We start from the raw sequence: 16,564 nt of genomic DNA on the forward strand, positions 1-16,564 counted from the left end.
TTGTTAATATTTCAAAATTTTCATTAGTTTTAATTAATTTTTGTACAGTATGAAAAAAATCACATTATTTTAAGTAAAACTCACATGAGAACAAAAATAAACCTTTACAATTCATTTTTATGATGGATTGAGCTTGAGCTTGAGCTTGATTGGCCGCCCGTGGATGCTACTCCAGTATCGCCAGATCAGCTGCACTTACACAAGGAACCAACGGAATGGCTGCTTGGGACTAACAGGCACCCTCAGTGTATGAGTGATGGTGATCTTCTATTTTTAGGCTTTAAAACTGATATTTTTAGCCAAGCATCAATATGGGTGACTTTCGAGGATAGCGAAACGTAAGAGAGGTTATGAAAAGGTTGTGGATTTACTGGGTAAATCCATCACATTGGGGTTATGACTCTGTGTCTTGTCAGGAATAGGGTCTGATTGATATGGTAGAGTTCGGAATTGATAGACAGTCTTTGAGGAAAGAAGTTTTCAACGTAAGGCAGCAGACCTTGGATCTTGGAGGGCGCAAGTCTGGAGAGTTTGGCAGCTGTTCATGCTGAGTTACATTACGTAGAAAGTGGAATCAGATTTGCAGCGCACAAATTTTGGGAAGTACTTGAAAATGGTTTCTAGTTCAGATTGTGTAACGCAAGAGAGGATTTTTAGCTTTGAGTTATATTAGGAGGTTTTTATAGTTCAGGGTCTACTGATGACTGTGTTTTTGAGGCGTGTTTGAATGAAAGCTTTGTTGAGTGAAGTGACCGTTGAATTTTAGCATTTCGTAATTGTTTTGAAATGTTTGTCGGACAATGAGGGAGATTTTTAGAGATGTACCGAATAGCACTATTCGGCCTTCGGCCGAATACCGAATAGTTGGAAAATTATTATTCGGCCAAACGAATATTCGGCCGAACATTCGGCCGAATAATGACCTAATATTCGGCCAAATAAAATCCTAATATTCGGCCGAAAAACACCCGGATATTCCTCTAATTTCTCTAAAACTAAATTTTTAATCCTGGATAAAGAAAAAAAACGAGTTTGCTGAAGTAGGGAAAGCTTCTACGGTGAAAATTTGTGAAATCACAAAAATAGTAAATTTCAAAGATTTTTCGTATTTCTAAAGTGAGGGAGCTGTATTCTATTGCTATCTCTTTTTATGCATTTCATGTTTAGTTAAAGAATAACCCAATATACGTCACTAGATTTCCCATCCGACTTTTGGAAGTGTTTCAAAGACATTGGAACAAACAGACAGGTGTCTCAAACCAAACAATATCGAAAGAATGGAAAATGCTAATATATTTTAACGGTTAAAATTAACAGCATTGAGTCCATACGCTTCAAACTAGTCTAGTGGTACCTTACATCTACAGAAAAATGATTATAAAGCTATCAGTACACTATGGCAAATATTTGGCATGGATTGATACAGAGACAAACAAATGTTTGTCATCGCATAGATTTGGTTGGTGTTGAAACCTATGTTTGTCTGTTGGTTTATGTCTAGCGAAATATTTGCACATTTAGCAAAGCTTATAATGTTAGTTTAAGGCTCATTTGCAGAGAATGCCTTATGTATTGAGCAGCACCGTAGACAGATTAATGCCGGAGAAATTCTCACATTTTTTTAAATATTTGGCATCAAACTCCTTTCATAGAATGCATGAAACGAAAATTTTAATGTATCATCATTTGACTAAATTCTTTGATTTTTTTCAACTTTCCTTGATTAGTTAATTTCATTACTATTCGGTCACTATTCGGCCTATTCGGCCGAATAACAGAATTTATTATTCGGCAGACCGAATATTCGGCAAAATCAAAATAATCGAGATATTCGGCCCGAATATTCGGCCGGCCGAATATTCGGTACATCTCTAGAGATTTTTGGGGTGTTTGTTTGGATGCAGATGCATTATATTGTGCAATCTAATTGTTCGTCGCATAGCATAACCCAATGTATAATGAAATTAGGTTCGAAGAGAGGATTAATATTTGATCACTTAAACTTTACGCTGCAAGATCTTTTTAGTCATTTTTCTTTTCTTCTGATGTACAGGCATAAACTGGTATATTTAGCTCAAATAATGAACAATCTTACGCGTACAGCCTACGGGTCATGAAGTTAGTATTGAAATCAAAATAATATTGCGTATTTCTTTACACCACAGGATTATCGCAGAAGTTTTTTACATGTTCGGAGGCGCTGATTGGGGTGCTCGATTGCGTCAAGTCGGGTCGGTGTTTTCAGCGGACTCGTTTGGCGGCTTACCGCCTACTCGCATTTCTCCCTTTCAGGATCTCTACTCACAACAATAATTATTTAACACAAAACTAATATCAGATGGGCCGTTATTCTGTGGAGTGGTGTGGCCCCTTCCTTTCCTTGTTTTCTTATCTTTCCAGAACAACCGAAATGAAGAAGGAAACCTCCAAGCCATTGTGGAGAAGTGATGTCACAACAGGAAGATGAGCATACCCGGCACGCAAATATTCCCACCTTAAGGTCGTTAACACGTAGAAGGTCGTAAATCGGTGCATTACATTTTGATTACATGGATAATAATAACTATTTACACCCTGACAGAGCTGCCTATCTCAAAAATAGGTAGAAGGGCGGATGGTGCGAGCCTACCCACTCTGTCGGCGTCGGGCGTGCTAACTGGTATAGCATGGCCTATGGGGCTCTGCCTGCACAAATCATGTTTTCTTTCTCTTTCACTTTTTTGTGAATTTGCTAACAACAATGCCATTAAAGTAAATCCAATACAAGAATGCAGTGCAGAACCTCATAACGCCTTTTTCGGTAAACGTATTTCCCAGCGTGGGGGTTTATAGGGATGTTTGTGTAAACAACGCAGATTGGCCATGGCTAGGGGGTGCGTTGATATTAGCAGATTAGCAGAATGATGACTTTGAAGCGTGCAATTTCAAAGTGATAATACTCATTCTTGATAGTTTATATTGGCTTGAAAAAGTCTCACTGTACGCGCCAACATACTTAAAGTAAGGTACCGTGGGGCAAGTGGGTAATGGAATTCGCATAGTTGAGATTCTTCAAATTCTAGAGACCTTAAATTAAGACATATGAGGTCGTGTATATTTTTTAGCTTGACTCCCATCAAACATAAGCAGTATACTGAAATTAATTTTTATGTAAAATTGAAGAAAAAAGTACAGAAAAAGTTTTTGAAAATAGTCTCCTTACTTTTCTCTTTAGGTAGCTATAAATATACAAGGCTCGCAGTTATCATAGAACAACAGAACGTGCTTATAATTCAAGAAACACTATACTAAAAGCGTTAAAAGCTATTATCATGGCCAAATCATGGAACTTCTCTAAAAATAAGGTTGCCAAATATTACGATATTAATATGTTTACTTCGGACAGCCGATTAAAAGGAAGACGTTGATTGGAAAGTTCCAATATAAGACAACGCACGGAAATCTCGTGGAATGTCTATGTAAAGCTAGTTCAAAACATAAAAATGGGGTATAGGTGTTAAAAAAGTTTCTAAATACTTTATTGAAGGATTCCGTTTGATTTCTTTTGAAGAGTTATCCGACGTCATATCCGACTTTCTTAAAAACAAATAACGAGCGGTGGAAAATCTACAGAGCAGAAATTCAATTGCTGTCCCATGATGTAAAAACTAACATTGGGAATGTTGCAGTTATAATGTTGTCGAATCATTTCAACAAACATAACTGAACAGAAGAAAATTCAAGTAACAAGAATAAAATTTTCTTTGTATACATGTTACTTATGTTATTGTTCATTGAGACGCCTTAACAAATGTTAAAGGTAATAGAAATCGTGAATGTAACTGTTAGTTTTTGGATTTATTGTTCAAAACGATAAACTTTTCACTTGCCCCACCTGTGGGGCAAGTGATCACATATTCAGTAAAATATACACATTATTTTCACTTACCCCATTTACCCACTTGCCCCGCGGTACCTTATGCTGATACTTTTTCAGCTAAGTCAGTGCAAAACCAACTGATTTTCTTTGATTTGAAATCATGAGATGAATTAGCAACAATCATCAACAGCGCGTACGAATTTCAATGACGTTTGGATTATTTTGAGTGAATGGTTTAAGGGCGAGATCATTAGTTATGCGAGAAATCTAGTAATTGGTTATCAAAAACTGTTATCGATGTTTTGGAAAACAAGATTTGATATCATATTGATAAGATTTTGAATTCAGATTCTGCTCGGGAAGTGTGCTAGTGTCGAGGATAAGATTTTCATGTCGACCCCTGAGTATTGCTTGAGACAAATGGTCTCTCAATGAAAATACTCCTTTCATTTTAGATGTGTGTGATTGTTTCGGACAATAAATACGAGAATAATATTCATAAATTGATAAAAATTCATAACACTTCGTTTAATGCCTCGCTTTATTTCGAGAAAAAAAATCATTGTAGAACATTATTAGTTGAGCACATTTTGAGCATTTCATTATAAAGCAAAATAAATAATAAGTGTAAAATAGTCACAATTTAACTGCTCACATATTTTCAATGGAGCATAAAGCGACAGTCTCATAATGCTTGGTCCGGCGGTTTGAATTGGCATTTTTTCGCGTGGGTTCTCATGTTGCTTGACTGTGTAAACGTTTGACCACAATTAGGGTGCGGACATTTGTACGGTTTGTAGCCGGTGTGGTAGTTCAGATGTGTCTTCAGGTGGTGCTTTTTGGTGAACGCCTTTGGACAGATTGGACAAGCAAATGGTTTGATCCCAGAGTGCAGTCGATGATGAAGAGTCATATTGCTACGGTCAGCAAAGCTTTTTCCGCACACCGAGCACTGTAAAGATAGATATATCGATAGGTATTAAAATTGTATTGATAAAGATAAAGATCTTTCGGAATTACCTGATATGGCTTTTCACCGGAATGAGTACGTAAATGTTGCTTCAAAAGCATTTTCCTAGAGAATCGCTTTCCGCATTCATTGCATTTGTGTGGTTTCACGCCTAATAATTAAAAATTGTAAATGATATATTGCACAATTTGTAGCTGTTGATGATCCTTACCAGTATGAATCCGAACGTGCATATTGAACGCGACCCGCTGGTTGAACGACTTGGGGCAGTGCGGACAGGCGTATTCCTTCTTGTTGCGGTGGATCTTCAGATGGCTGCTTAGGTAGCCCTTGTCGTTGAACACCTTACCACACTCGGGACATTTGGCGGCAAATTCTTTCGTGCCACGGTGAACCGAAATGTGGTATTTGTAGTTTCGCAACTGGGAGAAACCTTTGCCGCATTCCTCACATTCGAAGCGAGGTGATTTATGTGTTTTTTCGTGGGTCTGTAAATATAGTGATAAATTAGACATTTATAACTGTTGTATAATTGAGTATAACGTGACTAATTTAAAAACAATGGTCCCACCCCGGTAGCAATATAGTCAAAAATTTGCTAGAGGACCGAGTGTCATATATATCCTTATAAACGTTAGATTTGGCTGGAATAGAGTTGAATAACTGAACAACTAAACTAATTGGTGATTGGTTACCGATGTGGTTGATTAAACTTCAAAACAACTAAAAATAGAACTATTTATTTTCCTGAAATAACATGCTAATATTCAGTTTTAAAATTGAAAATGGATAATTTGGATTCACTGCCATTCAAACAAAGCAGATTGGAGTCACGGAAATACAGTGATACCTCCATGAATCGATGTTCCATGACTCGATATCGACTCATGGAACCATACTAAAAACATAATTTCATGGTTACTATGATGGTCCCTAGAAGCAGCTTTCCAAAGAATTGCTGTTCCATGACTCGATATTTCCATGAGTCAATGGTCCTTTCAATATTGACTCATGGAGGTTTCACTGTAGCTGCATATACATCGCCCTTAAAAATCGTGATGTTTAATTCCCATAAGGTACCGCGGGGCAAGTGGGTAAATGGGGTAAGTGAAAATAATGTGTATATTTTACTGAATATGTGATTTAACGTTTCAAAATCATGCGTAAACCGTTGACGCCATTCAGAACATTACGGTAGGTAAGAGATCCCTGAGATTTTTCAACCATTATTGCATAATAGAGCAAAAGATTGTTAACCTGTTAACTGGTACTCCGTAACAAGTTGGCGGCGTGCAATCTTATTTTAATATTTTCAGTAGAAAAAAGTTGCGGAACAAAATATTCTGTACCACTTCTAAGTTGTCCCCTCTGACAGTTTTAAACTGCAACAAAAAAAGTTTTAGAATTAATTCGACATAGACCTAAAAATAACTAAATTGAAAAACCGTCAATTTTCCAATCACGTGGGGCAAGTGAAAAGTTTCTCATTAGAGATTGAATTTGTGTTTTCTCTTTAGGTAGCTATAAATATACAAGGCTCGCAGTTATCATAGAACAACAGAACGTGCTTATAATTCAAGAAACACTATACTAAAAGCGTTAAAAGCTATTATCATGGCCAAATCATGGAACTTCTCTAAAAATAAGGTTGCCAAATATTACGATATTAATATGTTTACTTCGGACAGCCGATTAAAAGGAAGACGTTGATTGGAAAGTTCCAATATAAGACAACGCACGGAAATCTCGTGGAATGTCTATGTAAAGTTCAAAACATAAAAATGGGGTATAGGTGTTAAAAAAGTTTCTAAATACTTTATTGAAGGATTCCGTTTGATTTCTTTTGAAGAGTTATTCGACGTCATATCCGACTTTCTTAAAAACAAATAACGAGCGGTGGAAAATCTACAGAGCAGAAATCCAATTGCTGTCCCATGATGTAAAAACTAACATTGGGAATGTTGCAGTTATAATGTTGTCGAATCATTTCAACAAACATAACTGAACAGAAGAAAATTCAAGTAACAAGAATAAAATTTTCTTTGTATACATGTTACTTTTGTTATTGTTCATTGAGACGCCTTAACAAATGTTAAAGGTAATAGAAATCGTGAATGTAACTGTTAGTTTTTGGATTTATTGTTCAAAACGATAAACTTTTCACTTGCCCCACCTGTGGGAGGAGACTATTTTCAAAAACTTTTTCTGTACTTTTTTCTTCAATTTTACATAAAAATCAATTTCAGTATACTGCTTATATTTGATGGGAGTCAAGCTAAAAAATGTACACGACCTCATATGTCTTAATTTAAGGTCTCTAGAATTTGAAGAATCTCAACTATGCGAATTCCATTACCCACTTGCCCCACGGTACCTTATAGGTGAGGTTTTTAACAGGTTCCATATTGGCCACATCCCACAGGGCACCCCTAATATGCTATAGGATGGCCAGTGTAATTTCCAACCCTTTTATTAGGCCGGAACAAATTTGAAATTTTACTTTTGTCTCCCCCCCCCCTTCAAAATTTTCAAAAAATCAGAAGGGGAAAATAAATAAAACATCTTATTTTCAGTGTAGATTTTCATTATTCTTCGTGTTTTTCAGCTAGATTTGTAATTCGTATTTACTGTATTATATGAGCTAACAGGTGTTATTGGATAATAAGTCCTCAATCTGTTTGTTTTACTGTAACAGAGTTGCCTATGAAAAGAGATTTTTTTTATGATTTACATGAATTCTTCTTCTTCTTAGCATTACGTCACTACTGAGACAGAGCCTGCTTCTCAGCTTATTGTCCTTATGAACACTTTCACAGTTATTAACCGAAAGCTTTCTTTGCCAAAGTTGCCATTTTCGCATTCGTATATCATGTGGCAGGTACGATGACACTTAATGCCCAGGGAAGTCAAGGAAATTTCCATAACGAAAAGATCCTGGACCGACCAGGAATGTTACATTAGGGCTGTGCAAAATTCAAAAAAAGTTTGAAAATTCAATCTCCCATATCTTTCTTACAATCCTTACCATAAAAATAGAGTTTAGTGAAATTTTCAGCTTTCTGGGTGGTGATTTGAAATTGCCCCAAAGGCGATGTTGATTTATATGGAAATTACTATGAAGAAATGTTGAAACATATTCCAAGCACGTTAGTACTGGAATGTAAGTCTTTTTTTCACGGTTTTTTTTGCACGTTTTATTTTTACACGGCTTTTTTTACACGCCTTTCGGAATTTACACGGTTATTAACACTTTTTTTGCACGGAATTCGGAATTATCACCGTTTTTTTACTTATTTACACGGATTTCGGAATTACAAAGGCGTTTTTTCTTATTTACACGGATTTAAGAATTAACACGGTACTTTTTCCACGGATTCCAGAATTAACACGGTTTATTTTTACACAAATTCCGGAATTAGCACGGTTTTTTTGCGCGGATTTTTTTTGCACGACACGGGGAACCGTGTAAAAAAAGACCTGTACAAATTTATCATCCCATAGTAAAAATTCATTCTTCAAACCATAATAAAGAAGTTTGCTGAAGAGAGCAATTCAATCCGATCGATAGGAGAAAAGATATTCATGAGTTTGTTAGCTATTATTTAGCTTCACAGCCCTGCAATCATCTACAAAAATCCCAAACAAAATTTGCTCAAAACGGATTTGTTTCTTCACCAACTTCCTTCATTAAGACTTGAAGAATACGTTTTCCCTATGGAATGATATACAGGTATGTTCCGTTTTTATCACGTTCCGATTTTGTCACGCTCCGATTTTGTCACGTTCCGATTTCGTCAACAAATTATTCCGTTTTTATCAACACGCAAAAATAGATATTTTTTTATTTTCAAAATGTTCAGAATTTAAACTAAATACTTATTTTGAATCAATGAATGCACCATGATTCAAGTTGATCGCTACTTGTAACATTATCCGATAAACTCTTTGTCCCACGACAAATAATACATCGGATGCTTCATATATCGGTATAACGCGCGCGTAGTGAGGTGCTCAAATCATGCTGCTGGAAGACCGACGGCCCTCTTTGACCGTTCAAATACCGTGTTGTTTGTCGCTAAGACGATTTTTTTCCATCCTTGCCCAGGATATTTGTTGTTTAAATGTTTTCAATGTAAGATTTTGATAACCGGTAATGAAAAGAGAAAAAAAAATAATGAATTGACTGTAATGATAAATAGATTTCTACTCAGTATTGAACACAGAGCAGAACCGATCCATCCAGGGTTATCTAATGGTTCAAAAAAAAAAAAAAAAAAAGAACGAACAAAAAGAAACAAACACACGTTCGGAATATGCACGCGGGCAAAAATTGTGCAGACAGAATGCGCATCATCTGCCTTACAGTAAATCGACCGGAAGGTGCAAATCGTTCACTTCCACAACCAAGCGAGAAAAAAAACGAGTGAAAAAAAAAACAAAACAAAAAAAAACGAGCGTGTAAAAAATTATCGGACTAGAAACAACAACACACAATCAGTTCCATGATAATTGACATCTTGAAACGCCGCTCTACACCCGGAAAACGCGAAAAAAAAACAAAATCGATATTACTTCCGTCCCACTCGGGCTCAGAACGGGTACCACCTTTAGTACTGCATTTGGTCCCTCGGTAGTGCAAAAGGTACCCAAGTTTGACAGATCACAGTATACTATGAACGGCATTCTAGATTACCTTATGAGCCACAAAATTTTGGGCAACTGCAAGGGGCATGGAGGTCTTAAATTTGTCTCTGTTGTAATACTCAACAAAAAACTAGAACTTAAGGTTAGTGATTTGCCAGTCCATTTGTAATCTAACGTAAAGCTAAAAGGCAATGGTGGTGCTGTTCTAGATTGGCGATTAGTGCATCCTTGTCGAAGTTGGTAGTAATAACTTTATAAGAAAGATCACCACAAACATTTTACTCTTAAATTTGGCAATTCAAAGCGCAGAAACCTGTAAGTGTTCATTTTAATTTATTAAACTTTCGCAACACAACTTCACATTTAATCATCAATCGGATGTGGCCAAATATGCAAAAAATGTACCTTGGCAAAAAAGCTCTCAGTTGATAACTGTGAAAGTGTTTATAAGAACACTAAGCTGAGAAGAAGGCTCTTTCTCAGTTGGGATGTAATGCCATGTAATGAAGAAGAAAGAGAAGAAGTAGAAGGATGAGGATGAACAGTAGAAAAAGAAGTTGTTTCTTGTTTAATCTTTCTTAAAAAAAAAAAACAATGATCACTTGCTTCACTTCCTTGTAGTTATTTTTACAAATATGGCGTACCTTGTGATTCAAAGGACATTTGTGTGATTATCGTTTTAATATTGTATATTACATTCATTGAAATTCTAACCAACTTAAACTATTAATGAATTATTACAAAATCATATTGAATGATAGGTGTCTGCAATCAACTTTCATTACGAACATATAAGAATGAACAATCTAAATGCTCTTCACAGCTCCTAAACATCATTACTGGGCATTTATATGATGAAAATGTGTATTATCCTGACAAACATGCAATTTTTATTTCATATTTGTAAAATATTTTGTCTAAGAAAATTATTCCGTTTTTGTCACGGTTCCGTTTTTGTCAACTGAAAAACGCCGATCGTGTTGATAAAAACGGAACATACCTGTATTTGTACTAACAGTACTAGCGTAATTGGAACATTTTTCAGAATTTCTGCATATTAATTTTCATATAAACCTACATCGTCTTTGGGCCAACTTTAAATCATCACCTAGAAAGCTGAAAATTTCACAGAACACTATTTTTATGGTGAAGATTATAAGAAAGATATGAGAGATTGGATTTTCAAACATTTTTAAGATTTGAATCGCCTTAATGTTACACATGTTGGACCAAATTGATACAATCTAAATATGATTTCAAGTTGCATATAAGTGCAACATTGAAATTGTTATTAGCTAGAGTACAATTTGAAAGCCGTTTTACGAAAAATGTTATGCGATCGATGTTACGAACATCGAAAAAATGTCGTGTTTATTATTCAAACATTTTGATTTGACGGATAGGGGTTCCGGGGGCAGTATGGACACCCGGGGCAGAATGGACACCCCCTGTATCTTTGCATAGGCGAATACTTTTACACTGTCAATGCAAACAATATTTCAGTTGCCTATCGGAAGAGTAAACTATCCACTAAAATTTCAGAAAAAATGTTCAAAACATTGATTTTAAAGCGAAAAATTGAGCATGATTTTATTTGGTTCGAAAATTATAACATTCACACCTCACTAAATAAGGTTTCAGAAGCAAATGACTGCAAGTTGACCGATAATGTAGCTCTTGATTGAATCTTCAATTATTTATGCTATATTCAAAAATATGGTAGATTTTTTCTGGTACTTTAAAACATTGAAAAACTTATATGGAAATTTCTTATACTGTTGGGGCAATATGGACACCGGGTGGCAAAGTAGAGCTGGCACTTCAAAGAGGAAGAAATATAACTTCAAACACAAAATTATCCAAAAATATTTAGCATTCAATGCAATATTATGAAGTGGAACCACAAAGCGGTTGAAAATCGTCAATTCTTGATTAAAACTAACCTGGAGGCAATATTGAAAGCATCTCTACGAAAAATGTCGTAAATTGATTTTAATCATATTTTCAGTGGCACAGTGACCTGTCACTATGGTTTCCTGAATATGTACTTCATTATCCGAGGTTTTGAGAACGATCGCAGCAAAATTTTCCTATAAACATTGAGGTGTCCATACTGCCCTATGGGGGTGTCCACTTTGCCCCGCTAGCTTGATGGCGACTACCAAATATAAGCTTTTTTTAAACCTATTTTTGAAAACAAAATATTTTTTTTCCTGATTATGTAACTATGTTTAACAAATGCTCAAGAACTTTAAAAAGCAGACTGCACATAAAAAACAGTATAATATTCATGTTTTTACAGTCAAAATAGGCAAATTCCTTAGGGTGTCCATACTGCCCCGTGTTCCCCTATATGTGGCAAAACATGGTTTTTCACCATATGAGAATAAAAAATGATGGATTTCCCTGAATTTCCATTTTATTATTTTTTGTCCCCCCCCTCGACACATTTTGATGGAAGGTGACAAAAGAAGATTTTAAGATTTGTTCCGGCCTTATTTATACAGACAATCTTAACGTTTTTTACCCGCATTGATATGGTTCCAGGCATGTTTCGTATTGGCCATTTCCCCTGGGGCACTTTAAACCAGTGACACTTGAAGTCTCACAAATAACTGCTTAGATAGCTTAGATATCGTTTTAAAAAAAATCAGGTAGTTTGATATGCATGTGAACCTTTTCACACCCTCCATGTCTCCATCCTTCGAGATTTTTTGTATTTTTTCATAGCTTCAAAATCAAAACGATTATTTTTCTGATTTAGAACCATAACACGCATATCAGGAAAGTATTTATATCAATTGAAAAACAATTTGTAGTTTTTGGAAAATTGGATTGAAGATTGGACTCGGAAAAAATGCGACATTTTGTTTTGGATGTAACTTTTTATTGCGTGGGTAAAATTAACCTATCCTAACCATTTTGGCTAACCCCTCACGCAAAAAAATCGTGCTGTAAAAACTACCATTTTAGGAGGTTAACTTAAGCGCTCGCACCGGCCATTTTCAGCAGACCAGAAATGCGCTTGATTTTACCATGTCTGTAGTTGGAAACAGATTGTTGTAAATTATTTCTGTCAAATGTACCAGTATTACGGTGGTGTGTACCGTAAACATAGTAAATGGGTCTGAATTTCCATGACAGTTTTAAGAATGGGCGTAGTCAGCTACAATAGTTATTTTTACCACAGATTTTCTTCCCGTACTGTATTTTCGATTTGTAAAGGTTAAATTTATTTTTTATACGTGTGAGCGGGCACATATAATTCTAATTGTGTTTATACATATTTGCTTATCATTATCAAGAAAAATAAATTCCTCCTTAGGGTGATACCAAAGACGAAATGAAGACCTCCATGTTCCTTGCAGTTGCCCAAAATTTGGATTATTCTCGGAATCCATGCAAGATACCCTACTTCGGAAGTAGGGCCCATTCGAGCGCATCCAGATGCGAATCGAATGCACAACTTCCGAAGCTAGGTATTTCGGCTAGGTTCGGAGAAAAATCCAACTTCGGTGAGGATCCATTTCTAACTTTTTACCGCGCCGACAATATTTCGGAAATTGTATGCCAAATCTCGGTAATTTCCACCGAGATATCAATAAAAAAATTGGGATTGCCGAAATCTCGGTAAAATAAATATTCGTTCTGCTGAGGTCGGTGAAATAATTTAAGTGTGTAGAAATCGTAATTCAAAAAGGCGTTATTTTAAAGCTTTTTATGGAATCTTTTGGAATCTCAAAAGAAAACATTATTAAATATTTACATCAATATTTCAAATATTTGCTAAAATGTTTCAAATTATGTTTTGATCCATTCTCATGCACATTCAACGGTAAATGAAATGTAATATGTTGTTAACAAAATGGTAATAAAATCTTAAATCTTAAATTACCAAATTAGGATGATAGTGTTGTCTAATAACACAGAATACCTATAGGGTGTTCCAGAAAGTATGGGCACGACTTTACCATACTGCCATTTCAAGACTAAAAAATCTGATTTTCACACACTTTATTCTTTTACTTGTCTGATTTTCACACACTTTATTCTTTTACTTGTCAAGAGCATATTTTGAATTTTCAACGATTTTTTTTCGTTACCTGATTGTTTATGGTAATACACTTCTGGAAGCTCTTGTTATCAGTTTTGCACAAATCACATTATATCTGAGTGACTTTGCTGTACAAAATTTGTGCTGGGTCATAAAGTACGTGCAATAAACATATGAAAAATATATTTATCATTTGCTGATATGATAAATGATCAGACTATCACTTATTTTATTGGAAATTATGAACTAATGTATATGAACTGTGAATAGAAACTAAAACTCCAATTTCAGCTATGATCGATTTCTGGAGGGGTCAAAACCAAGTCCGTGTATATCCAAGTATAGATATTTGACATATGTGAATATGAAATGAAATAATTTTATTCATATTGAAAATACCTGAAAAGCTATGATTTCGTGAAATTATCGTATGTGGAGAGAAAAAATCGCGATATTTTAGAATTTTACCATTTTTCCAAATGTTTTCTAGCGAAGCAAAATCAAACTTTAAACCATAATTCTTATGGAACTTCTTTGATACTTGAACTCACCACATCGAAGGATGTTGATAAAAATATTCATTACTAGTTAAATTCCAACAAAACACAAACGTAGGGTATGTGCTGGCTAGATAAGAATTGATTTTCTAAAATCAAAAATTTTTTTTTAAAGTTTATTTATTTAAGCAAAATTTTCACAGGAAGCATTTAAAATGCCCCAAGGAAAAATATAAAAATATTTATTTGTTTGAAAAAAATATTGTGATTCTTGTTATCAAAGTCGTGCCCATACTTTCTGGGAAATGAATGTAATGTTTGGAATGATACTATTAACGAAAGAAAAACAATGGTTGAAAAAAAAAGGTTGGCCAAAACTAATTTTCTCGTCCTAATCAAAGAAATATGTATTCTGAATATTATTTGGTGTTATTATTGTTTCAGAAGGGGCTGTTCATATATTACGTAGCTTTTTTTAAACCGATTTTTTTCAAAACTCGTCTTAATTAGAAATGTAACCAAATTTGGTTGAAAGCACGAATTCGTTTTGTATTTGATCGAGTTTAGTCAAAATTTGTATGAAAAGTAAATAAATATATTTTAAATGAACTTCGTATGAATAATATCATCATAATATATGTGAAATATTGAATTTGAAAATAGCTCTAACTTGAAAATCAGCAAATTTCTGCGAAAAATTTAAAGATGCTTTTTGATTTACACTATTCGAAATGGCGGCGACACGATGCGACAAGAGTTGTTCTTCTTATTCTTCTTCTTGGCATTAACGTCCTCAGTTGGACAGAGCCTGTTCCTCAGCTTAGTGTTCTTATTAGCACTTCCACAGTTATTAACTGAGAGCTTTCTTTGCCAAAGTTGCCTTTTTCGCATTCGTATATCGTTTGGCAGGTACGATTATACTCTATGCCCACGGGAAGTTAAGGAAATTTCCATTACGCCCAGGAATCGAACCCAGACACCTACAGCATGACTTTGCTTTGTGGCCGCGGACTCTAACCACTCGGCTAAGGAAGGCCCCACAAGAGTTGTTCTTCATGTTAAAAATCATCAAAAATACTTAAGTGTAATATTTACTTACTTACTTATGGGTCCTGGGCACCCATTCTGGTGCATAGGGCCGACGTGAAAGATTTCCATCCTGGGCGATTACCAGCTATCGCCTTGACCTGCGGCCAGGTCAAATTGCCGTCGACTTCTTTTATTTCTTTGTTGAGGCTGCGCCGCCATGATCCTCTGGGTCTGCCTCTGCTGCGATGTCCTGCTGGATTCCATTCCAGCGCTTGTTTGCAGATTTCGTTTCCGCCCCGACGTAGAGTGTGGCCGACCCACCCCCACTTTCGTTGTCGAATTTCGGTTTGTATCGGTTGCTGGTGGCACCGACGATGGAGGTCAGCATTAGAAATCCAGTTGTGTGGCCACCATGCCCGAATTATATACCGCAGGCATCTGTTGATGAACACCTGCAGCCGTTGAGTGTTCTCCGCTGATACACACCACGTTTCACTGGCGTATAACAGCACAGATTTGACATTGGAATTGAATATTCGAATTTTGGTGCGTTGACTAATCTGACTGTTCTTCCAAATATTTCTTAAGCTCGCAAAAGCAGCCCTCGCCTTCTTGATCCGTGCACCTATGTCGATCTTGGTACCGCCGTCAGACGCCAGTTGGCTACCAAGATATTGGAAGTTTTCGACGTTCTCCACTGTTTGCCCGGCTACTGTGAAGCTGGAAGGGCCGGCCGTGTTTACATCCAACGATTTGGTCTTGTTGACATTGATGTTGAGACCTGCCGCTGAGGAGCGTTCGGCAAGATCGTCTAGCTTACTCTGCATATCAGAGCGCCGTTGAGCTAGTATAGCAATATCATCAGCCAAATCGAGATCATTTAAGTGCTCCATAGTAATAGGCTGCCACAGCAGCCCACGGTTTTGTTCACGGTCAATGGCGCCTATCAGGATCTCGTCAATTACGATGAGGAACAGTAGTGGTGATAGTATACATCCTTGCCTCACTCCAGCTACAACCCGGATGGGTTCAGACAAGACCCCGTTGTGCAATACTCTGCACGTAAAGGCCTCGTACTGCGCTTCGATGAGGCCGATGATTTTCTCAGGAACACCCTTGCGTCTCAGGGCTCCCCACATATTTTCGTGATTGAGTCGGTCGAAAGCTTTTTCGTAGTCAATGAATACCATATACAGGGACTCTTGGAATTCATTGACTTGCTCCAAGATGATACGGAGCGTGACAATATGGTCCACACAGGATCGTCCGGCACGGAATCCCGCTTGCTGTCGACGGAGAGTCGCATCGATCTTCTCCTGGATCCGGTTTAGGATCACTTTGCATAGAACTTTGAGAACAATACATAGCAACATGATGCCCCGCCAATTATCGCATACAGTGAGGTCACCCTTTTTGGGTACCTTCACTAACACGCCTTGCATCCAGTCGGCCGGAAAAGTCGCGGTGTCCCAGATATTGCGGAATAGTTGATGCAACAGTTGTGCGGATAT

The 16,564-nt window shown here is 36.4% G+C and overlaps 1 protein-coding gene across 1 annotated transcript in view; it reads right to left on the reverse strand.

Moving 5' to 3' along the window:
• Positions 1 to 4,362: 4,362 nt before the first annotated feature.
• The window catches only part of LOC5565768 (zinc finger protein 250), a 28,979-nt gene continuing 16,777 nt past the window's right edge, over positions 4,363 to 16,564 (reverse strand). The window contains exons 2-4 of the mRNA XM_001650075.2: positions 5,041 to 5,317; positions 4,880 to 4,980; positions 4,363 to 4,811 (exon numbers count right to left, since the gene is read on the reverse strand). Of these exons, the coding sequence (XP_001650125.2) occupies positions 4,545 to 4,811; positions 4,880 to 4,980; positions 5,041 to 5,317 (645 nt within the window). The 3' untranslated portion in view covers positions 4,363 to 4,544. The remainder of the gene's footprint in view (positions 4,812 to 4,879; positions 4,981 to 5,040; positions 5,318 to 16,564) is intronic.

This window comes from Aedes aegypti, chromosome 2, assembly GCF_002204515.2.
Source record: "Aedes aegypti strain LVP_AGWG chromosome 2, AaegL5.0 Primary Assembly, whole genome shotgun sequence".
NCBI classification, from domain to species: Eukaryota; Metazoa; Arthropoda; class Insecta; order Diptera; family Culicidae; genus Aedes; species Aedes aegypti.